Here is a 26525-nt window from a genome sequence, read left to right on the forward strand (position 1 = left end):
TGAATTCTGGGTCTTCATCAACCAAAATAGGTGGTGGGAAAGGATAATTATGAGCTAATGGATCCGTCGGAACGGGTGTAACTGAGAGGCATAAAACACTGGAGGATTCTTCCATTTAGAAGGCAGGAAAATCTTGAAAGTTACTGGACTGATGTTTTAAACTGTTTCGAATGGTCCATAAAAACAATGTCCATACTTATTATTAAAAAGGTGTGAAGATGGAAATCGGGAAGAGAGCCATACCTTATCTCCAACCGTGTAAGGAGGGTTAGGTTTATGTTGAACATCTGCAAATTTCTTATCTTTAACTTGGGGTCCTGAAGAATCTTGAGAATCTCTTGACTTAGTGTTCAAACTTGATTGACCAGATGCTAAACTGCCAGTATATTCTGATTCTGGGGAGAGTAGGTTGGAAACGTTCCATGATGGAATCCTTGTAAACTGAAAAAAGAGTGATACCTGTTTGACTCTATGGCTTGAGTTATTGTCAGAAAATTTACCAAGAGCCACGGAGGTGGAACAATTGCTTTGTGTGGAGTTAAAAAAAATATATTGTTTTTACAAAAGGTTTCCAAAAATCTGAGCTAAATTGAGGACAAAGGTTGGAAATTATGATTTGTTGAAGCCCATGTAACCAGAAGATTTCACAAAGGAAGATCTGTGTCGTCATCTTGGCTGAAAGAAAGGCCTTCAGGCCAGTGAAATGTGCTGTCTTGTCAGTCAGACCGTCAGTATAAGCTTTCTTCACATTTTTCTCATAAAATCATAAAAATACACACAAAGCTGAACATTCCATAAAATAAAGTCCAACAGCATATAGTAAAAGTACTACAGCAAAAATAACCATAACTTCAATTTCCCCATAGTTGATCAAGATAAACAGTGCAGAAAAAGAAAAAACAACATAAGATACAGATGGGCCTATTCATTTCAATCTCAGTACACCTAATAAAAACAAAGTACACTTTAGGGGTTAAGTTGTAAAAACATCAGCGTGGGTCTCACCTGTCTAAAGTTCACGGTTAACAGGAAAGGCCTTATATATTTGTGATGTAAATTGCTAAACCTAAGACACATCATAACAATGTGCAGGATATTGGGGATTTAAGTATTGCCACAGAGACTTACAGGCCGATCAGATTCTTCTAACCAGGCACCATTTGAACAAGTGATGAATCAAGTTTAACCTAAAATAGGCCAAAAGCCTACGATGGTGAGTAAACATATCCATGCTCAAGTATGGTCCATGCCGCTCACTGTTTTGACGAGAATAAGCTGATGCATTAAATGCTCGGTCAGAGCAAAAGCCTCTTTCTCCTCTGACACCCTGGAGGTAACGGTTTGCTTAACACAAGCAATATCAGCTTTGACAATGCAGTCAGGATCATAAAAAAGTCTGGTTTTCCCTAGTTTTCTCAAGTTGTGCAGTATGTACTGCCGCCATGGAATGTGTAGCATATTGTGAAGATAGAAAAACAACAAGGAGAGCAAGGGTTATGTTCACCGAGGGTGAACGGGGAGTACTCCTGTACCCCTGGGTATAACTGCAGAAAAACAAATGAAGGAGTACCACCAGCAAGGATTCACAGGTAGCTATGGGGGTAGAAGGTTTTTTCCAAAATGGAGAAAGTCTCCTTTTGTTAGAAACCCCTCACTCATCACCTAGTGATGACATGCTTCATCATCGGGGTCCACCCTAATGACCTAGCGTCATCAGGGTGTGCTACAACACCTGATTGCAGTGGAGCAGGTTGTGAGTGATGGTGCGTGAGAAAAAAGGGGGGGTAAGTGTGTTAAAAATTGTCCTGGTTTGAACTTGAGAAAAATAAAGATTTTTTATTAGCAAGCAACTGGACAATGTTAAAATCGTGGCGAGATAAAGTGAGGGCCGTGATGAGCCCGTGTATCTCTCTATGTGTTGGGTCTACATGTTTCAACCTTAGAGGTTATAATGAACCAGGTTTTCGTCAGGACCTTCAAACCAAATTGGTGGACGGTCTGCGTCCCCTAAAAGACGCACCCAGTCCTACCAAATGGGACCACTGGATGGCAAAAATGTGCCTGTGGTATCGGCTCGCACCACACTGGGTGAGCTCTAAAAATCAAAAAGCCTGTAAAAGAAAGTGCGGACAAATGTCACATATTGAACGTATTTACAAGCCTGTAACGTAGTGCAGTGCTTCAACGTAGTGCCTGCATGCTGTCTATCCCCATAAAATGGTGAATTCAATGGTAGCTTCAAATTTTTAGCGTTACTGGTATAAGGCTCAACTCCAACATACTTTAGTGGGAGGAGGGATGTGAAAGTGCACAATGAGGGACGGTGCGAATTAACCGCAACTTGCACACTGAATACCATAGGTGCTGTGATTTTTTTGTCTATTCACAACTTTCACGCAATTCAGTGAATAACCACAGCGCGGTTCATTACCACTGCGCCGTGCTGACTCGCATATCGACTAGTTTGTGCGAGGCTATATCCATTAGATAACACATGTACTGTCATGCTAAATTGTACAACACAAAACAAAACAAACACGCCAAAGACACGTGACAGAAAGACAGACAGAAGAAAAAACCAAGGCTCACTCTCGATGGAGTGTTCGAGGACTTCATAGGGCAGGGGAGGTTACCCTCGTGACCAAACGTATTCTGCAAGAAATTGTTTTGAAATGGGGCGTTATTCCGAGATAGATCGGTTTCAGGACGGCAAAGCCGTGTCCTGTGTGCGATATGTGGCGCTCGGTACCTAAATGCCGCCCTGGATGAAGAGGGGAGATTTTACTTACAGTTTGCCGGCGAGGACTCTGGCTGGTAACCTACTACCTTCTCCGCCCTGCTAGTAGTGGGCTGGGCGTAGGCGTGAGTAGATAACTCCGACGCGCTATCGTGATGGGCGTGGTTAAGCCGCGATCACGTGCGCGGTGTCAAGGCAACCAAATGAGTTGGGATGGTGGCTGCACTGGGTCATGGGGGCACAGAACAGTAGTGTGTTCGATCCTGGGGTCTGCTAGATTGCTAGCAGTACCGGGGAAAAAAGGGATTTCTTTAAGAGGAGTCAAAGTGCTCAATCGCATGGTAAAAACGGAAGGTTCAATTTGTAAAGTTACAAATGTGCAAAACAAAGGGTAACCCAGAGCCAGTAGGGAAAGGGTTGGGGTTTATTTGGGAGAGGTTTCCAAAAAGCTGTTGGCACTGATACTGTTAAGTGTCTAAGACACGGGGGCATATATTAATAGTGTTCAAAAGGGGGGGCACATTTTAAACTTAAAGATGTGCTAGGGTGAGCCTAAATGATGGGAGTAAACTACGGAAATTGCTCAATCAGGCAGATTGGTAGGCAGTTCAGTGGAGGGGTCTAGTATAGGCAGTTATAGAGTGGGTGAGCATTAGGTAGAGTTAAAGTACTGTGGCCCAAGGGATGTTATCATTCAGGCCATTGATGTGGGTGGAAAGCCTGTAGACCCAACGCTGTTCTTTTTCATGTAACATTTTTTGTTTTGCCTACGCCCAGCCCACTACTAGCAGGGCGGAGAAGGTAGTAGGTTACCAGCCAGAGTCCTCGCCGGCAAACTGTAAGTAAAATCTCCCCTCTTCATCCAGGGCGGCATTTAGGTACCGAGCGCCACATATCGCACACAGGACACGGCTTTGCCGTCCTGAAACCGATCTATCTCGGAATAACGCCCCATTTCAAAACAATTTCTTGCAGAATACGTTTGGTCACGAGAGTAACCTCCCCTGCCCTATGAAGTCCTCGAACACTCCATCGAGAGTGAGCCTTGGTTTTTTCTTCTGTCTGTCTGTCACGTGTCTTTGGCGTGTTTGTTTTGTTTTGTGTTGTACAATTTAGCATGACAGTACATGTGTTATCTAATGGATATAGCCTCGCACAAACTAGTCGATATGCGAGTCAGCACGGCGCAGTGGTAATGAACCGCGCTGTGGTTATTCACTGAATTGCGTGAAAGTTGTGAATAGACAAAAAAATCACAGCACCTATGGTATTCAGTGTGCAAGTTGCGGTTAATTCGCACCGTCCCTCATTGTGCACTTTCACATCCCTCCTCCCACTAAAGTATGTTGGAGTTGAGCCTTATACCAGTAACGCTAAAAATTTGAAGCTACCATTGAATTCACCATTTTATGGGGATAGACAGCATGCAGGCACTACGTTGAAGCACTGCACTACGTTACAGGCTTGTAAATACGTTCAATATGTGACATTTGTCCGCACTTTCTTTTACAGGCTTTTTGATTTTTAGAGCTCACCCAGTGTGGTGCGAGCCGATACCACAGGCACATTTTTGCCATCCAGTGGTCCAATTTGGTAGGATTGGGTGCGTCTTTTAGGGGACGCAGACCGTCCACCAATTTGGTTTGAAGGTCCTGACGAAAACCTGGTTCATTATAACCTCTAAGGTTGAAACATGTAGACCCAACACATAGAGAGATACACGGGCTCATCACGGCCCTCACTTTATCTCGCCACGATTTTAACATTGTCCAGTTGCTTGCTAATAAAAAATCTTTATTTTTCTCAAGTTCAAACCAGGACAATTTTTAACACACTTACCCCCCCCTTTTTTCTCACGCACCATCACTCACAACCTGCTCCACTGCAATCAGGTGTTGTAGCACACCCTGATGACGCTAGGTCATTAGGGTGGACCCCGATGATGAAGCATGTCATCACTAGGTGATGAGTGAGGGGTTTCTAACAAAAGGAGACTTTCTCCATTTTGGAAAAAAACCTTCTACCCCCATAGCTACCTGTGAATCCTTGCTGGTGGTACTCCTTCATTTGTTTTTCTGCATATTGTGAAGACCCATACAATCTACCGCAATTAGTTTATTGAGGTTCAGCTTGTCCTTTAACCAGACTGAGAGACATAATAAAAGGGCACAAAGACGTATGCGATCTGATATATATCCCGACTCCACTCTTTTTGAGCAATCTCGGAGGGTGTACTTTGTGGGATATTTTAAAGTCCTCTCAAAAACATTTTTCCACCATCTGTATGGAAGTGGATGCGTATCCCCAAATCTCACTGCCAAAACTATCCTGTAAATGGGCCTTTTAAAGATCAATCTACTGTAGTTTTGCAATGGCTGTGAGTTAAGTTGGGAATCAAGTAAAATAACCAGGTAAACAAAACTTTCTACCCTACTAATATGTTGGCCCCTTACCTCAAATTTTCGGGTTTAGTGCTGTTGGGGCCCACCACCATAACTTGAGATTTTTTATAATTTGTTTTAAGATCGAGACTGTCAGTACAACTAATAAAGGTCTAAACATCCCTCAAGCCCCTTACTGTATGTGCAACTAAAACAGCATCATCTGCATATACAAGGGCGGACAACTGTCGACCACCCACACTCTGAACAGCCTGCCTCTGATCAATTAAAACCGATTCTAAACGTTATATATGGAGAATGAAGAGAAAGGGGGCCAGCTACAACCCTAGCAAACCCCTCTATTCATAATAAAGTGCTGTGTGTACACCTACCCCCCTCTCCATTGGGGTTGTACCACACAAAGGCCGTAAGATCATTGTGCAGATCTTTTAAGAAAGTGAGGACTTGAGGCTCGACCCCCATCGACCCCACCACGTCTCAGAGCTTAGCTATGTTAACCCTATCGAACGCCCAGCAAAGGTCAATGAATACCAAGTGAATTGAGCCTCTTTTGCTTTAGTATACCTTGCAATTAGCAGGTGTAAATTGAAATTTTGCTCAGCTTTACCAAGGCCTGATCTAAACCCATATTGTATGTCAGACAAAATGTTTTGATCATTTTCCCTTATGGTGAGGCAATCCAAAAGCACCCAGCCTATCATTTTAACCTCCGAGTCCACCAATGAAATGGTTCGATAACAGGCTCGATCCACTCTACTCCTCTTTTTGAAAACTGGCACAATCACAGAGTGACGCCTAAAGGGCGGTAGAGAACAGTGAACTGCAGTATTTAGGTGCTGGGTTAACAATGGTGCCCACAAGTCAACTTGAGGTTTGTACAGATCTCCAGGGACCACGTCAGGTCTAGAAGCCTTTCCTGATGGACAAGACTAGATGGCTCTTTTTACTTTCTTCCACTGGAAAGGAAACCTGAAGTCCTACTGAGCCCAAGGTATGTTTTTTTTGCTGTGCTCTCATTATCGTATATAGCCACAAAATGATATGTTCACGCCTGGGCTGTGATGGCTAAGGCCTGTTCTAAATGCTCAGAACTAAACCGTGGATGATTCACTACGCTCCAGAAGGCCACGCTGTCCCAAGATATTCTTGCCTCCAATATGTTCTCACAGTTATCCTTTTTTAGATTACTCTTATGTTCTTTTTGTGCCAGCCTATATGTGGCCCTAGACATCCTCGCCTCTTTCTGTCACTGGGCCTCTTTTGCAGGGTCTCCAGCAACTCTTAATGAGCCTGGGAGCACTTCTTATAAAATCATTTGTAGTTGGGTAAAGAAGGCACTATCCCTGTCCTGGTAAGGGCAGACTTAATAATTCCAAATATGTTGGTAAAAGTTGCCAAAATACTGGCATCAGTGGCTTCCCAGTTTAAACAGGTTACAAAATCAGATTGTCAAGTAAAAAGCAAATTGAAATGAAATAGTCAGGAATGATCTTAGCCCATTTTACATTTCAACCCAAGTCTTTTGATATGACTGATTCCTTAAATTAGCACCTAGCATCCACAGACGTCTCAGCCCACTAAAAAGTGACCAAGAAATGAGTATGGGTACTGTGAGTGTCCCCTTATACCTTAAAATTTACAAGGAAAAAATGGCAAAACAAAAATATATTCAATTATGGACCTAGCCCCCCTCCCCTTAAACGTGGGTGTCCTCTCCAAGACTAGATTCACCCTTGTTATGCCATCTTAGCGAATTAATCAACTGTTACTCTAATACATGATTCCTATTGGGAAACAGTCTTTACAACTTGGGCTGAGCCACACATGCCGTTTTTTAACGCAAGCGAAATAACGCTTGCCTGAACCACAATATGCCTTAACCACGCATATGCATAGCTGTGCGGATGGGTGGGCAGAGGAACAGGAAGGACCGAGAGAGAAAGCTCTGGGATGTGGCCTAGTGAGTGGGACTGGGTTTTGGTGTATGGGGGTCGTTTTTAGGGCTGGGCCGGATTTTAGGGCTCAGGGGGGAGAGGGCAGTTTTCAGGGGGTGGGGGTCAGTTTTAAGCCTCACGGCGGAAGGGCTGGGGTCATGTCTTTTTTTGGCAGGGAGATAGGTTTTTTGGCTGGTTTAGGGTAGTTATTAGGTCTCGGCTAGCGTAGACTGCGCACATGCGCAGTCTCGCTTGCGAGATTTAGTGACTCTTAGTAGCGAGGGAAAACCCGGCCCCTCTTCTCCATTGGATGGCCTACTAAACGGCGGCCAGCCATTGGAGAAGAGATCTCAGTGACGTCATTCTCTCGCTCTAAGCCCCGTCTTTTTCGGATTGGGTGGTGTGCTTTTTAGTTTTGTTCTTCTAGTGATGTTCTCAGTGAAAAACACGCCCACCAGTCTGAAAAGGACGGGGCTTACAAGAGGTCTTCTTGTTTGTCTTTGTTCGGTAGCCTATCTGTTTAATCTTGCCAGATTCTGCAGTCACGGCTCGGGCCATTAGGGGACGCATGACAAGGATCCAAAATTAGCAGCTGGCGAGCCCCGGGGCGGCTGCCGTTGTCTCCCGCCTCTTCTCATTCCAGCCACACCACTCCCCTCTGGGTTAAGCCAGAACTACGTGCGAGCCAACGCAACGCACTCTGGGAAAGTCTCGGGCCCACTCTTGTTGCAATGAGACATTGATCGGTGTGACAGGAAACGGGGAACGAACGGGTCACTCCCATCCGAATAGCCAACGGCTTTACTGTTGGGAATCAAATACTGTTCTGCACCTTGTATAGTCCTTGGGCAATACGTACCAATCTCAGGCGATGACTCAGTTTTGATATAGCGGCTGAAGAAGTTCACCATCTAAGTGAAGCCGCCATTGTTATTTTCACAGTATGTTGATAAGGATAAGATTGCACACAAGTGTTCTTTCTGTTTGTTTTAATGGGTGAGTTGTTGGTCCTCCTATCAAAGGAGACCAAAGGAGCAAGAAACCAGCCGACCTGTGTTTCGTCAGATCGTGTGTTAACCCGTGACTCTTCAGGGCTGGGGGTGAAACAAAAAACAGGGGATGGTATAATAATAATGCGAAAGAACACATTTCTTTTTCATACCAAAAGGGGAGATGTACAGGTCGGTGGTGGAAAGGACACCTAGTGTACGTGGAAACCATGGGGATTGGTGATGAGAGGCAAATGTGGCGACTGCTGACTTAGAAAACAGACAGAATACCAAAGTGAGTGTGAGTTAAAAATATATACATAAATGGCGATGAACCAGAATCCTGGAATTGGGTGCCTTATCAAAACATATTTCTGTATTGTGGGTAGACGGGATCTGAGTTTCGTACTGATCGAACTGCCCCTAGCAATGAGTTGAGTTTTATATTGTTGTGAATTGGTTTCAGTCGTTGCCCAGCTCCGTTGAATTGCTGCACTCCAATCTCCCCCCCCCCATTCGAACTGTCTCCTAATGACTATCCTGTTTTTTGGGGGGGTGGAGTTAGTGGACTTTAATGGTTGCATTGGGCTTTGGCGAACGTTCGCATATTTCACAGCCGCAAAGTTTTTACAATGCATGGCAGTTCTGGTCTGGTTGATCTTCCGTTTATTCTGCATTATATGTTTGTATATTATCCTGTTTCATGATGTATGGCACCTGATGTTGATCCTTGCTTTATGTTTTTTCACTTTAATAAAAAGAAATATAAAAAAAAAAAAGAAATGGCGATGAATACTCATACGTTCTGATTACAGGAGTTCCTAAACTGTGAGAAGAGAAAAATGAAACAGGGAGGAGGGGAAAGGATAGAGCATTCAATTATCAATTGACATTTCCTAGGTACAGTTCTGTCAACCTGTAAGGGAATGAGAACAGAAGAACAATATGATGGATATCACTGGTGAATGAGGTGAAGTGAGTCCCTGTGAAGAAAAACGTAAAGACATAGGGAATGTATTTGCCGCGACAATATCGCACATATCCACGCAACGCCGCGTGAGGGAAATCACTGGCACCTTGGGAGAGAGTTTGGCATGAGGAAGGAAAAGCACATGTGGTGGCAAAGCAGTTTAACACAGTATATTTGGTTCCTTTCTTCGTGAATAACGGTAAGTCTCTGGAGAAAACAGACATGACTATGTGCGAACAGCCTATTTAACTTGTAAAGATTGAAATACTGAAGACGTGTTTAATAGGAACAGTGACATTTCCAAAAAATCAAAGAGCACAAAAAGCACAAAACAATGCCTGCCGTGTACTGGAAGGAAAGTAAAGAAAGGAGAAAAGATATGAAAAAAGAGAACGTCGTAGTCCTGAGGTGAGAGAAACCTGAGCTGGGGGGAACATTAAAAAGGTAAAGTAGAAAGATACCTGACACGAGTGTGATAATGCGGTATCTGCGGGTAAAAAGGTGAAAGAAGGGTTCATGGTATCAAAAAGCCTGTTTGTGGTCCAACAAAAGAAATGAGGTGTCATCTTATTGCAAAATGCACTGGGTCGATCTGGTGAATCAGTTGTTTTCGGTTTTAATTATGGGTCCAAGCAATTGGGCATTTCACTTCTTAGATCGACAGTTGTCAAATTCTTAGTTCGGGTTGCCACCGGCACCACCAGTATTTTAATGACCCAACCGGCAGAAAAATAAGCAGTCAACAAAACCCGTATAGTCCTTATCAATGCGGTTTTGTTCACAATTATATGTAATATCCCGACCTTTACAGAACTTTAAAACAACAATAAATGGCCTGAATTTTTCTCTTCGAAAGGCGGCAACCCTTCCATCCCGTTCAGTTCAGTGTGAAATGCCTGCAGTACCCAACTAGAGATCCGATACGTTGAGGGGTAGTGTTTTCTCTTACGTAGAGCAGGACGTTCCAGATGAAATGTAGTGGAGATTACTGGTAGCCAGTAAAAGGAAGCCCCGTCCTTTTCAGAAAGGTGGGCGTGTTTTTTATTTACTCCCGTCCTTTTCCGACTGGTGGTACATTCTTTGTCAGTCAAAAACACGCCCCCCAGTCTGAAAAGGACGGGGCTTACAGACAATGGCGTACAGTTGAAACGTGGTTGACATTCTTCTAATGCGAGTGAAGTGTGAGGTTTCCGACCCTGTTTGTTGTTTTGCCTCGGCGCCGGCAAAATCAATAAGGCAGGCTTTACTGTGATAAACAGCGACGGTGCGTGCAACCCAGCTGAACATCATTTACGAACGCCTGTGTTTATAAGAGTTTGCAAATTAAACCCAGGCATAATGGCATTAATAATGCTCGTTAACAAACAGAGTGTCTGTCTGTAGGGGTGCAATAACCTGACATTGGAAGGAGTGACACAGTAGAAAGGAAACCTAGGTCTCGCCATCGCCGGAGTTTCTGCCAGCCGCTGCGAGCTCCAACCCTCAAACAGCTCGCCGCAGCTCCGGACACATCTCGCGCCTCTTTACGGCTAGGTTATGGCCACTGTGTTGGTGAAAACAGAGCTGTGCAGACCTCGCACAGCGGAGCTCCACAGAAGAGCTGCTACTCTGCCACCATCTTGGCCTCGCCCTCCTAAACTCATTATTTATTACTTTAGTACATCAGTTTACATCATTTTATTGAGAGGCATTTATTAACAGTTTGAATAAATGGCTCACAATATAATAGTATAAACTGATACACTAAAGTGACTTGCTCCTGCATGTTAAAAGCATACAAGGGGTGCTCACCACTTTCAAATCCCATCAACTGCCACTGAGGAGTTCTGTTAGAAGGAGCTACAGTCGTAGTTCATAGTGACAGATGCTTTCTTTCTGGATGGGGAGTCCATTTACAACAGGCCATCAGTGATACCGCATCAGCGCTGCAAATTGAAGGAGGCCATAGACAGAATAATTGGTACCTGACCAGCTCACTCTGCAGCGCCTTCAAGCCCAAAGTATCTGAGATTGCCTCCTGTCAGTTACTGCCGACTGGTTTGTCCCCAATGCCGACTATGCCCCTCAATCCCCACCATGGAGTTTGTCCCGACTCCAGGCATGGAGTCATGTGTGCATGCGCAGTGGCAGATGGCGCAGCCCCGAGTGTAGATGCCCACACAGACCTAGCCAATGCTGGAAGGTGAACCGGTAGTGCTTTCGGACTCTCTGGGTCAGACACCACGACTTCATCAGAGGGCGCAGTCACCCCAACTACATCTTCAGTCTAATTCTGAGACATTGCTGCACCAATACAAAATGCCTCATCTTGTTGAGGACAACAAAACCCATTTCTATGATGATTAGAGACTATTGATTGACCTGCAGGATGCCAGTTGGCTTGATACATCCCTTGACTATGGCCTCCATTCACCCCACTGGCTAAAGGTGCAGAGGAATCTGTCTCCACGGTTATAATGAGAGCAGCAGAAGTACTAGACCGTACATTAGCAACTGCAGAGGTAAAGACATCATGACAGAGGTCCTTCACCCAAGGCAGACATCTCAAAAACCTTTACTACCTTTTAATGAGGTTCTAACGGATACACTACTGGGCACCTGGGCAAACTAGGATCCTGCCTACAGTTAATAGGCAGGTTGCAAGGTGGCACAGGCCTGCTCCCGGGGACCCTGGCTTCCATCTTCAGCAAACTACTCCAATAGAACCTTGTGGGGCAGATCTCCACAAGTAGAGCAATACCAAATGCGTTTCTGGCCACACTGCTTGACAGCCTGAAATGCATGGAGGCATTGGCAGAACAGATGTTCTCTTCGGTCAGCATTGCCTTTATAGCGGTAAACGCCATCTGCATCCTGGGCCGATATTTGCAAGCGTTGTAGGATATGATGGTGGACATCTTGCCGTTCCAGATGATATTATGCTCAAAGTCCAGCACTTTATCAGGATAGTCAAGACATGGCGAAGTACTCCTGATCGGAACCTGGACACCATTGACCGCTGGTGTAGAGAGCCAGGACCACCTTGGTGCTTAGATGCCAGGTTTGGATTCGCTCCACAGGTTTGTTATGTGACATCCTACAGTCCCTCATGGATGCTTTCAATGGTACTCCTCACTTTTGGAAACCAGGCGGATTCAGCTGTAGATAGCTTTAAAGAAAGCAAAATGACCATGCACTCTCTCTTAGGTTGGAATGCCAGTACAGCAGTTTCCCCTGCAGTTTTACCCTTTTCTTTTTTTAAATTTCTTTTTATTAAGATGTAAGGCAGGGCAAAAATACATACATTAAGACCTGTTATTAGCTGCGAACACATCAAAAGCTGCAGAGTAATACCATACATTGACATTATTCAATAATATTAAGACAAATCCATACACAACAACCCGTTTCCACCCCTCCCTCATCAATACAGTCCCACTACGGGGAGACATCCTCTGCACCAATGTCCGGCGGTTCACAGATATTTCCTCTAAACCTGTTCCAGGCCCCCCACACTTTCTCCCACTTTCGAGGGCACCCACGATGAATAAAGACCGCCCTCTCTGCCACCATTGCCTCATCCATATCTTTACACCACGTTTGAAGTGTAGGCAAAGCTTCAGACTCCCATAACATAGCAATATTACGTTTCCCTAACATCATACCCAAAATAACCCAATCTTGTTGTTGGTGATTCAGGTCATTTGGCTCCCATACATTCAGTAGACAGCGTCTTGGTTCCGGTAGAACCGAGATTTCTATTGCTTGGTTGATTGTGCGCATTATTTTAATCCAGTATGCCACAATGTATGTACAGTCCCAAATAGTGTGATAGAACGTGCCCTCCTCCCCACATTTGCGTAAACAGTACTTATGTGGTGCCGCCCCCATCACGAAAAGCGTTGATCTGGTGTAATAAGTGCGATGTAACACCTTAAGTTGGACCAACCGGAGCCTAGAAGGTATCGCTGTCTCACAGGGCGATGACAGGGCCTCCTGCCATTCAGACTCATCAAGGTCGCCCATGTCCGGGTCCGTTTTAATTTGGACGTAGGGTCTGGTAAATTGTTGACTAGTTTGCAGTACGTCAAGGACGTCGCCCTGCTTGTCATGTGTTCTGTCAAAAGTCTATCCTCTAGTGTGGTGGACTCCTGTAAGGAGGTACCTGGAGGCAGGACCGCCCGGACCGCATGCCGGATCTGCAGATATCTAAATTGCTCAGTCTGTGCCATACATATTGCATTTGTAGCTGTGCAAACTCGACCACCTCCCCCTTCTTCCAAAGATCACCCACCACAGAAAGACCTATGTTACCCCACTTTTAGAACCCTTTGCTCCTACGTAGGCAGCCTAATCGTTGTGAGTCCCATAGCGGTGTCATTTGTGTAATAGTTCCTGCACACTTTAGGCGGGCCTGCGCTTGGTACCAAATACGTATTGTATGCTCCGTTGGGCCAAGCAAATCTGGGGGTCTGCGGCGACTGTATAGATTTCCCATCAGTCCCTTATCTTCTAGGTTTTGCCTGTCTGCAGGTTCAGTCTGCGGGGTGTGCAGCCATACATTTATTAGTTTGAGATGCGCCGCCCAATAATAAAGCTCCACGTTCGGAAGCGCTATCCCTCCGTCATACCAGCTGCGCATCAGTTTATCCTGGGCAATCCGCGCCGGTCTGCCGCCCCAAAGGAGGCTGGAGACCTCCGCTGCTATGGCTTTGAAATAGCCTGGTGGAACCGGAAATGGTGTGTTTTCAAGTACATACACAAATCGCGGGAGCGCCATAATTTTATATAGTGCCGTCTTTCCCATCCTCGTGAGGGGGACGCTATGCCATACCTTTACATCACATTTAAAAGGGTCTAGCTGAGGCTTCAGATTTTTCGCATAAAAGTCGCCCGGATCAGGCGTAACGTAGATGCCCAAGTATTTAAAGGCTTCGACAGTAACCCGCAGCGGACAGTCCACAGGTAGCAGCGGGGGCGGGCCAGTCAGCACATATAGAATAGACTTAGTCCAATTTATCAGATCCAGACACTCCACCAAACTTCTCACAGACATCCAATAATGCTATGATTGATTTCCTAGGTGAGGTAAGGTACAACAACACATCGTCAGCGTATATATTCAATCTTCCCAGGAATCAGTCTAGCGGAGTCCTCGAATAGAGGGCTCCCACCTGAGCCATGCCGCGAGCGGCTCTAAAATCAGCGCGAATAATAGAGGGGATAATGGGCCAGCGCCACATGTGCCAGCGGATTATTGTAGAACAAATGTATCCAGACACAAAATTTGGGGCCGAAGCCCAGGTGCTGCAAACAGATACGACTATTCCACTGTGTCGAACGCCATTCTGGCGTCTACTGAGAGGATGACTGCGGGCTCCTGTATGTAGGACCTCCAGGCCAGCACTGCGTGCAGTCGCCGCAGATTAAGTGCCGTGCTGCGCTGGGGCATAAACCCGGATTGGTCTGGGCCTATTAGGGATGAAAGGTGAGGAGTCGGCCGCATTGAGAGTAACTTGGCCAGTATCTTCGGTTCCGCAATAATTAAAGAGATGGGGCGGTAAGAACTACAGTCCGCTGGGGGTTTGCCCGGTCTGTGAATTGCTATAATTGTGGCCAGTCGCTGATCGCGTGGCAACTCACCAGCCTGAAGACTGTCCTGGAACATGTCCAGGAGATAAGGGGCCTAGGTCTGCGCAGACCTCTTATACAATTCAATTGGGAGTCCATTGGGTCCCACCGCTTTACCTGATGCAAGGGAGCAAATCGTCAACCGATATGTCAGCCTCCAGAAGGAACGCCTGCTCAGACGTGAGGCGCGGCATGGCTATATCCCTTATATACTCATGCGCCTCCTCGACTGTGAATGTGGTGCGAGGGGCATATATCTGTTCAAAGTAATCTGCTAGGGTGTCTACTATATCGGCAGGGGTCGTTACCAGGGAGCCCGTGGTCGTGTGCAGTTGTGCAATTACTCTATTTGCTTTTTCTTTTTTGTCTAACCAGGCTACCATTTTTCCGGCCTTATCCCCCAGCTTGTATACTCTGTGGCGCGTGGCTTGAAGACTGTCTATGACCATCTCCCTCTGGTATGCCACAAATGCACTTTGTTTAAGTCGTACGTCTTGTGCAGGGTGAGGCATCGGATGAGCTGCATGTTGCGCCGTTGCATCATCCAAGTCAGCCTCGAGTTTGTCAAATTCTGCCCTTTTTTCCCACTTATGTCCTGTGATCGACACTATTGCTTGCCCTCGTATAACTGCTTTATTGGCCTCCCATAATATCCTGGCTGAATCCACTGAACCTACATTTTCTTGAAAAAAATGTTTTGTAGTGTCCATAAGACCCTTTAGCACCTCAGGTGTGTGTAAATTGTTAGGATGTACGGGAAACACTCGACGTCGAAGGGCCTGATGGCGCGTGTACTGCAACAGGACCGGTGAATGATCGGAAATCCCCCTAGGGCGAATATCTACTTCGGCTATCCCTCCCAAACCTCCCGCCGAGACCAGGAAGTAGTCAATGCGTGTGAGACAGTTGTGTACCCCGGAATGGAAGGTGAACTGCCTAGTGCTGGGGTGTTTGTATATCCAGGCGTCCGTGAGTCCCAGGGCCTCTATAAGACCAGGCAGACGGTGAGTACGTGGTGACATCGGTTTTGTGGGGTACCTATCTAACATACCATCCACTATATCATTGAAGTCGCCCCCTATCAACATTGTCGCATCCGGCAACGCAAGCAAGAATGCAGTAAGGGCGGGGTGTGCCTGCGCATGTAGGGATGGCGGGATGTATACAGAGATTAAGTTAAACAGCTGCCCCTCCCATTGGCATGTAACTGCTGCGAAGCGACCCTGGTCGTCTACCCATGTGTGTTGCACTATGAGCGGGCAGTTTTTTTTAATCCGCGCACACACACCTCTAGACCCTGAGGTGAATTCGGCGCGAGCCACCATTTTACACCCCCACCTATCCATGGCTCTACAAGCTGATCCCACTAGGTGTGTCTCTTGGAGGAGGGCTACTGCAGGTGCACATCGCTTTAGATATTGTAGTACCAGGCTTCTCTTCACCTTGTCCCCCAGCCCTCTCACATTCCATATCAGAACAGTCAGTGGTGTCACCGGGGTCAAGTGGGTCAGTTGTGGACTAGCGCCCTTTTGGGTTTGCATATACATAGGCGGTAAAGTCGAATGGTAACTTGGTGAATCATAATCCAGTCATACAACCTCCGTGCGCCCGCAGCCATGCGTTTCAATATGCGTGCCCTTAAAGACTGCCAAAATGAAACAAAACCGAACAGAACAGAAACCCCGTTCCCCAAACCCCATACCCCCCTCCCTGCCCAGCGGATTCAGAACAGCCCGCCACCCCAACTGAGCAGAGTGCTTAAAGTCCCAAACAGACCACATTACTCGTGGAGAAAATGGGGGGTGAGTCTTCCGCGACCAGTACATGGCCTCCCTATCGAATAACCTCTGGTCTGTGCCGCTGCTGTTAATGCAATAGTTCTCAACTGTGCGGGACCCTCTCCCGAAATCAGACTGTTTTACCTCCAAGGTCTGGGCCCCAGTCTTCAAGTATACAGTGTTCCATTCCTTCAGTACCTCTATGCAGTAGCGTAGACCAGGGTCAACAGTACAGGGGTAACGCCTCGAGTTCACGGCTGCCGATACCTTTTCCCGCTTCGTAAGTGTCCAACAGTTCGTGGTCATCAGAGTGTCACCATTGCGCGCATCTTCAGTCCTCTTCAATGACCATTCTGCATTGTAGCTCGGTTCCTGGATCCTCTGGCTGGCCTCCACCTCTCCAGCCAGTCTCGCGCCTCTCCTGGCGTGTCGAAGAACCATGTTTTTCCTTCCGATTCAATTCGCAGCCTTGCTGGAAAAAGCATAGAATATTTCCCTTCTCTAGCACGCAGGTCTTTCTTAACTTCCAGAAAACTACGCCTTTGTTGTTGAACTGCCGTCGTGTAATCAGGATAGAAGGCAATTTCAGCATTGTCGATCTTGAGCGGCGGGGCGACGCGAGCTGCCTGCAAAATGGCGTTGCGATCTCTGAAGTTGAAAATGCACGCCAGGATCTGCCGTGGCGGCGCCCATGGCCATGGTTTTCCACCGGGCACCCGATGGGCCCTTTCCACTGAAAAATAATTGGAAAGACCCCGCGGCTGCAGTTGGTTCTGAATGAGGTCTTCCACAAACAGATCTAGTGCTTGCCCGCCTGCTTTTTCCGGCACCCTCACTAGGCGTACATTGTTGCGCCGGGAGCGCCCTTCCTGGTCATCGAGTTTGGCCTTCATCATCTTGTTGTCGTCCTCCAGTTTCTTCATTTGTTGTTGCAGCGTCGCGGTGTCTGCCGATAGGCCCTCAGTCGTTTTTTCAACCTTCACCAGGCGATCACCCATTTTAGAAAAGTCCGCCCGCAGAAGCGAGATATCCGTAGAGATTGTGCCCATGGATGATTGCAGTGTTCGGAGGGCCGCCATCACATCCAGGAGGGACACTTCCTCCGCTCCCTCGGTTATAGTAGTCGGCTGAACCACCGTCGGTGCTCCATCTCCCTTTGAGGCAATTGGGGGGTCTTTTTTATATGCATATTTATCCAACCTGGGGGCATGCTGTGCCCTGGTCCCCCTGCCACTCATTGTGCGATACTGCGAATGTTCGGTGTAGGGCACCGCTCAGTAGTGCCAGCAGTACAATCCACTGTTGCCCTGGAGTGCCCCTGAACAGGCCCCCTCTTCCTTCCTGGGCACCAGAGTTCAGGCACCGGTAGTTTCTGCTGTTGTGGGCCCAGAGGTCCCGGCCGGGGCTACTGCATGCTTTTATAGAGGGCTCCTCTGCCCTGAATCTGCTGGGTAAACGGTCAGTTTCTGCGTCAGGGCGAGTGCGTGCCCCCGGAGCATTGAACTGTCCCACTGGTGCGCCCCCAGATCGGCAAATCATGGGCTGCTATGGTCGCGTGCCCCGCTCCTACTCCAGCACCAGGGCAGTCTTCAGACAGGCAACAGTCCGCAGTCACCAATTACACTTCTGATGCCCGTACCTCCGCTCCCACTGCCACGTGGATGTCGGGCGTCTCCGGCGTTTTCACCGCGGGCCCCGATCTTCCCCCCTCAGGCGCGGTACGGTTTTCAACTCCTCCTTCTGCAGGCTGGGGTCTCCGGAGTCTGTGGGAGGGCACCAACACTCGTGCTGAGGCCGCAGTAGTCGTTGCGTCTCGGCGCCTCCCGCACCACCGGTGGCTACAGCGCGACGCCGACCCGTCCAATGCTGGGGTCAGGATTGACTGGAGGCCCCGGCGTCCGCAAGCTTCTTAGGTCGCAACTTTCCCCGCAACAGAACTCTGCGATTACTGCGCCGTTAGCGAGCAGGAGCGGCTCAGATGGTATTGGAAGCTCCTCCGCCTCAGACACCAAAAAGCAGCACCGTCTGCATGAAGGAGAAGTGTCCGGATTAAATAGGGAAAGCCTCGTCTGATGCAGAGCTCAGTTAGGCTACGGCCATCTTGCCAGGTCGCTAGCCACGCCCCCCCCTCCCCCGTTTTACCCTTTTCAAGGCTTCGGAAGGGAGTTCTAACTGAGGCAGTGTCAAAACCTGCCTTAACTGCAACAGGCTTCCCAAGCCTTACGAGATAGAATGGCCGTCAGCGCCCAGGGCCCCTGAGACAGCAAACTATTGAAACTCTTGCCCCTCACCCTGCAGCCGCTGCAAAGCTGATTTAGTTTTCAACTCTCTGGCGCAGATCCGACTGGTAGGAGGTTGCACCACCTTTTACCTCCCCAAGTGGAGAAACATTGCATCCAACAAAGGGAGCCATTGAGTGGGTGCCAGCATCAGAAATAAGGACTGGTTGACATACTTTTCCCTTTTTGGTGGGGAAAAATGATGCAAGCCTCCACCCTATCCTCTATCTTCAACCTCTGACATTCTTGCTCAGGAAGTACAAGTTCAAAATGCTCACCCTGGCCTAAGTTTTGTCTGCCCAGGAGACTGAATGGTGGCACTTCAAATCCCTGGCCTACAGTCCCACTGACTCTACCTGTGTTTTCAGGCAGTTCCATGAGCATTTTCAGTTCTCAGTGCACTTTGGGTGATCAATAAATTTCACCCAAATGATGATGGTGGTCGATGCCCATATGTGGAGGTTGGGTTACTAGTCTTCCTGTACCTCAACGATTGTCTGCTAATGGCAGGCTCAGCTCCTACTGTTCTAACCACCTCCAGGCAACGGCCACCCTGCTGACATTGTTGCTTCTTTCCATCAACATGCCAAAGTCACTCCTGACTCCTTCACGACAACTCCCCTTAATTGGACCTGTCCTGGACCTGGTGCTCTTCCGAGCTTTCCCTCTGCCTCAATGAGTCCAAGACATTCAGGCTAAGATCCTGATTTTTCAGACTTTGACCTGGGCCTCAGTGAGAGTGACTCTGAAGCTTCTTGGCCTTCTGTCTCCTGCAGAAAACAAACGCTTTAAGGCACGTAATTTCATGATATGCTAATAGAGTACCCATAAAACAGACGTCACAAACACACAAAATCTCTATACCTGAAAAAAGCGTTCAGTGGTTTTAGTGGTCTATAAGTACCAACACTATTGTCTGTCAACACCAAAGTTGTATAGATTAAATTTGGGCAACTCTGATGGAATATATAGTATCTCTTTTTTATTCAATCAACAGTTATTTTGTACGAGATAAAAGGCTAAAATCATCATTTGGTACAAAATGTTCCATAAAGAGTAAATCTAGCAGCCCCATCATGAAAAAGAAACTTGCAAAGAAAATAGATAAGACGATCCCAAGAAATACACCACACTTTCCTAGTGGCAGAAGGTCAGTCTTCACTGAAGACAAAAGACCATCAGATATGACTTCACATTTCAAGAAGACAAGCCACTATGGAGAAAAGGAAACGTTGTCACGTGTTCTGGTGAGTAATACAGATCATACATCCGCCTTCATCAAGACTTTAACCAATGGTTTTGAATGTTACGTGTACCTCCAATTTGATTAGAAATATCAGGGGTCTAACCAAAAAATAGAAAAGATATTTACAAATGTATAGTTAACGACCATATTATTAAGTAAAACCACTTTCTTGAATGTTTGTCACAAAGAGAACAGAAGACAAAAACTATCTTTGACACTATTGATTATACTGAATCCTCCTCTATCTCTCCTGCCCAGAGCTCTGAAGTAGGTCATCAAGACCAACCCAAGTAATCTTATTGGCTCCAGACTGGCAAGGAGAGTGTGATATCCAGAGAATCTGGCCATGAGCATCTGTCCGCTGATCTGCCTGCCCCTTCAGGAGGACCTCCTATTGCAGCAGCTGGTCAGGATCCTGCACTCATGCCTGCACAAGCTCCTCCTTCATGCGTAGAAAATTTGTGATAAAATTAATGGTGTTTGATCTCCCTCCTGAAGTAGTAGGTGTCACAGCTGTTCCCTGCCCCTAGGTACTACAATGACTATATTTCTCATAGCGATTGATTGAATTGCAGTCTGTCCAGCTGCTGTATTCCACCTTCGTCACACACAAGGGACTAATCAGGTCGAAAGTGGCACTTCTCCTGAATGTTATCACACTATTTCACATCAGACAGTATTACCACCCCGCCAGCCTTCTTTGCCCCGCCTCATCCATCTAAAGAGGAAGAAAGATTTAATCTCCTTGAAATTTAGATCGCTCTGAGCTTTTACGCCAGTTGCACCAAAGAACACTGGTTGGACAAATGTCTGTGATAAAGAAAGGGAAAGCTGTTCGGAAAAGAACCATCTTCAGGTGATTTGTCTTATGTATCAAGATCTGTTGTGTACTTCCCAAGAAGCAGCCTTCAAAAGGTCTACATGCTCATTCCATAAGAGCAAAGACTGCTACCACTGCTCTGGCCTGCAGTGTGCCAGTCTTGGACATTTGCTGGGCTGCTAAGTGTGCATCACTCCACATGTTCACGTGGCGCTACTGCCGGGAAAGCTGGGTCCAGCAAGAAGGGAATTTTGCCCGTCCTTTCTTGCAGGATTCCCTGCTCTGAGCCATTTCACAGACCTACCACCTGGGGAGGTACTACTTTAGTATCTATTCACAAGGTGAGAAGTCTGCAGGGAGAAGTATCCAGCAGAAGAACAGGTTAACTTTTCTTCAGTAAGACCCTTTCTGGTGGATACTCTATCTAGTCTTTTGTTTCTCATCTGCTCACCCACCTTCCAGTCCTGTGCAATGGACTTATTTAGCCCATGCTAGTGAGGTTCTATAGAGATCTGCACTCTGGAGCAATCTGATTATTGATGGCTTTCTGTCAGACAGCACTGACAGATACCAGAAAGAAACTGAAGTCCGAGTGTGGAGTTGACCGCTATGTAGGGGCCCAGACGTCCTATCCAGGGCGAGATGGACTTGATGCAGAGCCGCTTGACTCCACCTACCGATACTCTAGTGATTTGCTGAGAAAATTCTCTGGATCGGTTCTGGTGCCTGGGGGTATTCACAAGGTGAGGGCTTTGTGGTTAGATAGTGTCCACCAGAAAGAGCTTTATCAAAGGAGAGTAACTTGTTTGGTGCTGACATCTGCAAGGCGGCAACATAAAAATCGATTCCCAAGACATTATTGTTTGGATTCAGATACTGGTGCCAATGCCAAAAGTAGGAGGAAAAACCTGAGGAATCTGTTTTAATTGATAAATTGTATTTGTCAAACTACACTATACTTGTACTATATACTATGCTTAGGACTTGTATTTTGTGTTTCTTCCTTCTGCCCACCAGCCGCCTTCTGATGGATAAAACTTTCTGAAACTAATATAATATTTATGACAATCAGTGAAGATCCTATAATGCAGAAGACAAAGGGCCCGATGTAGGTAATTCATATTTACCACTTCTTAAATACCGAATTTTACCGATTCGGTATTTAAGAAGAGGTAAATATGAAGGGGGGAGATGTAGGTATTTCCAGATGTGTAAATACCGAATCTTTAAGAATCGGTATTTACCGAAACTGGAAATACTGAATCGGTATTTCCTATTGATTCCTATGGGCTGTAAAGCCCATAGGAATCAATGGGCAATACCGATTCTGTAATTACAGAATCGGTAATTACCGATTGTTGCAAGGGTGCAGGGGGTGTCACTTTGACACCCTCTGGCACCCCCAAAACAGGCTCGGGTGCCATGTGGCAGGCATACCTGCCCTAAGGGCAGGTCTGCCTGTCATATGGCACAGGTGTGCATGCACACATGTGCATGCACACCGGAATCGGTATTTTACCATCAAATTGAATTTGATGGTAAATTACCGATTCTGTAAGGCTTGTGGGACTCAGAAGAGTCCCACCTACATGTCAATTTTACCGAATCGGTAAAAATACCGATTCGGTATTTTACAGATTCGGTAAATTTACCGAATCTGTAAAATTAAGGGCCCTACATACCATTTCTGGTATACCGGTCGGTAACGGACGAAAATACCGATTTTCGGCCGTTACCGACCGACCTACATCTGGCCCAAAGTTGCTAACCTTTTGTCCTAGTTCTGTATTATAGGAGTCTTCATAGAAGTCCTAACCATTCCACCTGCCATCCCTGACAAGGTAGTGTTTGGCAATAAAAAACAAATATGAGAACAAATAGATCACCTATTTCATCGCAAAAAATAGAACTGCCAATAGTGCATCGTGGGTATGGGAAGCTCCATGAGTCTTAAAGAGACAAGATGCCTTCCCCCCCCTTTTTTAATGTAAGCCTATCAGGCTGCATTTTTTTCTGCTGAAAGCTTCACCCACATAGAATGCCGCAATAGAGGCTTGAAGCTGCTCTTTAGGCGTTCATCGGTTTGTTTTTTACATAAAACCATTTAGCTTCAGTTAGCCTGTTGAGAAGTGTTGCTTATGACACATGGACACTGACACCCTATGTGACATTTCAGTTAACACTACATCTATGGAAAGTGCTCTGGGGTCCACTCATACAGCAGGGAATTATTGTAACATTCATGACTTCATTGAACATTCCTGTAATGCAGACCTAGGACTGCTAGTAAGTAACCTTTCATTTTGGTTTAAGCTTCTGGGTAATGAGTACTCTGCAGTAACTGCTCTACTGAAAAAAATATACAATGCATATGTACATACTGCTCAGAGTCCTGGTTTCGATTTTATTTATGACTGACACTTTTTAAAGTAAGATTGTTCATATTCTATTCCTCAGATTGATTTACTGTGTTTGTGTGAATCCAATTTTAGACTTTATTACATGTGAACCTAATGTTCTCCTTTTCTCTTGCCCAGATCAGCTCTCTGTGCCAGAAGATGAGAAAACAGTATTGCTTTTGGATATTGAATCAGTTATCACGTTTTACTGTAAATCTCGCAGTGTAAAATACCAGTCAAGCCTCAGCTGGATCCATCTGCTCAAGCCATTGGTAGATCTTCGCATTCCACGCAGTGATTTGTACAACTGTTTCTATGCGATCAAGAATAAGTATATTCCCAGGTAAAAATAATCCATATATTTTGTGAACATCATTTCTCATCTGATATGAAAAATCATAATAAAGCAATATAGTTGTAGTTCCGTTTATAAACATAATCAGATATTTTCTTCTACAAATCTGTTTCCATAGTGCTAGTTGAATTGCTTTATTTCATTCGACATCAGTCCATGTCATTTGACACAGACTATGATAACAATCAATCAAATATATTTAAAATTTGGAGTGCAAATTACCAGTGCACACCAGATTTATTTTAAGGCTCGGTGAACATAGATCTTTACTTCACAGCTGTTGGGTTCTTATGAAATTTGATATCTTATTTCATAATTAGCCGTGTATTCTGAACTGCTACTTTTGAACGTTAAATTGCCTTGTGCTAATCGTTGACATTATTGTATGCAAAAGCGTATCGAGCACATACATATTTTAGAGTATGTAAAGACAATTTTCTTTGCTTCTCTGGAACACTATAATTAACTCCTGTGATTGGCCCTGTTTTAAGAATGAGTGAAAAAGTACAGAGGAAATCTCTCCAAGTTAATGCTGAGTTTACATTAATTTAAGTCACCTTTATTTTGCTGGCAGGAGACAGTAGGTGTAACCATAAACGTTCCCTCACCAACAGTTGCAAATCTAGATTCATATTCCAGTTGAACAATAATTCTGTCACAACGATTCTGGCTGTTTCACAAAAAGGTAACTATTTTACATCAGCCTTTAGGGTCTGCTCTTATGTAAAATTCACATCAACAGTAAGGTTGCCTCTCAAGCCTGTCACCTATAGGATAGGAACACTTACCCATGCCCTAGCTTCATGGTACCTAAGACTGAATACAATGAGTTGTTTCTTCTGCCCTCGACACATCAGACAAATAATTTGGCTTTTTAAAGTTCCCCGCTGTTTCCCTGCATATGTATCTAAAGGAATTATTGACCAGTTTGGCTGCGTCATTCATTTTCTGTCCCCTCATTCTCTATTGCGGTCCTGAAAGGGTTCTCTAATGTCTCTTGTCATGAATAGAGATTACCTTTAAATTGTGTTGGGGGTTTCGATTCGCTTCTGAGCTTCTGTCCAAGTATTAGTTCTTAAGTTTCCATCCTTGGATCATCAGTAATATTTATTAATATGTTCAAGGTCCATTCTTTTGGTGCCTTATCCCCAGCCATCAGTTTGGAACCCCCACTATTGCATATCCATTTTGGCCCTAAAACCCACTTCTCAAGATTTCTGAAGACTTGAAATCCAGAATAGCGGACAATTTCCTCCGTCTTCCCATTATACAATGACTGTCTTTCAATTTCCATTGCCCTAATTGAACAAGGCAATTTCTAAGCTTGCAAGACCTAATTTCAATTATACAACTGCAAAGCTTAAATATCCTCTATCTTTTAAAAACAATTGTAACAAACCTGTCAATATTACAGCACTTTCGAGAAAACAGCAAGTTACTATCTAAGTAGCAATTAATCCTGGAGAACTTTAGTCTGACTAATTTACAGTATGTTTTCATATATTCCATATTGCCAGTATTCTCAGTAGGACTTTATCAACTCAATATTGACAGACTATACTAGCTGTGGAGCACAGCAGTAAGGAAACCTAATATACTGTTTATAAACCCCATTACAAAACAAGGTATTGCACCACTTCAGTTTTAGTACTGACTAGAATGTACAGAACTGGGACAAATAGCTGATTGTTTGAAGTGTCAAGTCGTCACATTTGTAATTTATAGACTAAGCCTTGACCCTGGTCCTCGCCCAGTTATAAGTGACAGTAGCAAATTAAAATTCCTAATCTCATTTCCATAAAAGAAATACCTGGCTTCAGATTGTGCCCTTTTGTTTCTAGAAAGTTACCATCTTTGAGACTGTTTATGTCCTATATGTGTGAAAGAAGTGATAATAAAGAATATGTCAATAAACAGAGGGTGATCTTGAAATAAATATTTGACGGGGGTATGTGTGCAGTCCAGGTGTGTTTGCGTAATTATATGTTAAGATGTGGCTTTCTCGCCCTGTGGTCCCTCATAGAGGGGTGTTTGATCTAGAGAAAGAAAGAATGACCTGAAAGTGTGGCTTGCCCATTTGTTCTAAATAGGTATTAAGTGCCTATTATGGACCCAGAGGTCCCTGGCCTGAAGCCATCCATATATCGAACTATCCTAGGGTGATGACTAGAGTCTCATTTCTCCCAGGTATTCATGCCTTGGACGTCTGCCCTCGGAAATTTCCATTAATGTGTTCCAATCTAATAAGATGGGTTTCTTGCGTAAACCCCTATAGTCTTCCCTCTTAAATGCTTCACTTTCTGCCATGCCCCTATGTGTCTACTCTGGGAGCTTATGTGCATTTCCAGCTCTTCGTAAGCAGTCTCTTGGCCAGTAGCAGAGAGATGCCTGTAAAGTGCTGCTTCACTTTAAAACCATAGGGTAGGCACCGGCTGGATGTGTCATTGCCCCAGGTAACGCCAGAGTTAGTCATAGAGGTATAACCCCATCAATGAGAGTGGGCATGTGTATGTTGGAGGTATTTCCGGCGTACACCACAAGAAGTCATTGCTCATCTGGGGAGTGAGTGATGGGAGGTGTGCAATGCTGCCTGTTGAGTCTGAGTCGGATACATTATTCTGTGAGGAGCTGGAGCTGATGGCGGCTGGGCAGTCCTCATTGCAGATGCTGAATGGATTGCTGCTATTTGGTCCTGGAGGGCTTGTTGTGGAGAGGGGGTTCTCCTGGCACTGTCTTGAGTAATGAGTCCTCGCCATCACTGTCTAGGTGCACGTTGTGACCTTGGTGGGGCCGACCCTGCAGGCTCGTTACTAGCGCAGTACAGAAAATAAAGTTCCACCCTTTCCCAAGCACTTTCTGGGTTACCAAAAAATTGAGAAAGTTGTTTGTGTATTATTTTAACTTTGACTGTGAACAAAAGAACATAAGTGTGGCTGGGAGTACGTAGGTGTCTTTTTGCTTCCTGAAAGGAGGCACATTTATGCTGTACAGCAATTGTGTAGTCCG

The 26525-nt window shown here is 45.6% G+C and overlaps 1 protein-coding gene across 4 annotated transcripts in view; it reads left to right on the forward strand.

The window, feature by feature from the left end:
• TBC1D23 (TBC1 domain family member 23) overlaps window positions 1-26525 on the forward strand; it is a 656146-nt gene that overhangs the window by 124779 nt on the left and 504842 nt on the right. For all 4 annotated transcript variants that reach the window (XM_078657742.1, XM_078657744.1, XM_078657743.1 and 1 more), the window contains exon 4: window positions 23303-23507. In XM_078657742.1, coding sequence (XP_078513868.1) covers window positions 23303-23507 — 205 coding nt within the window. The remainder of the gene's footprint in view (window positions 1-23302; window positions 23508-26525) is intronic.

Source organism: Lissotriton helveticus, chromosome 8 (genome assembly GCF_964261635.1).
Source record: "Lissotriton helveticus chromosome 8, aLisHel1.1, whole genome shotgun sequence".
NCBI lineage: Eukaryota > Metazoa > Chordata > Amphibia > Caudata > Salamandridae > Lissotriton > Lissotriton helveticus.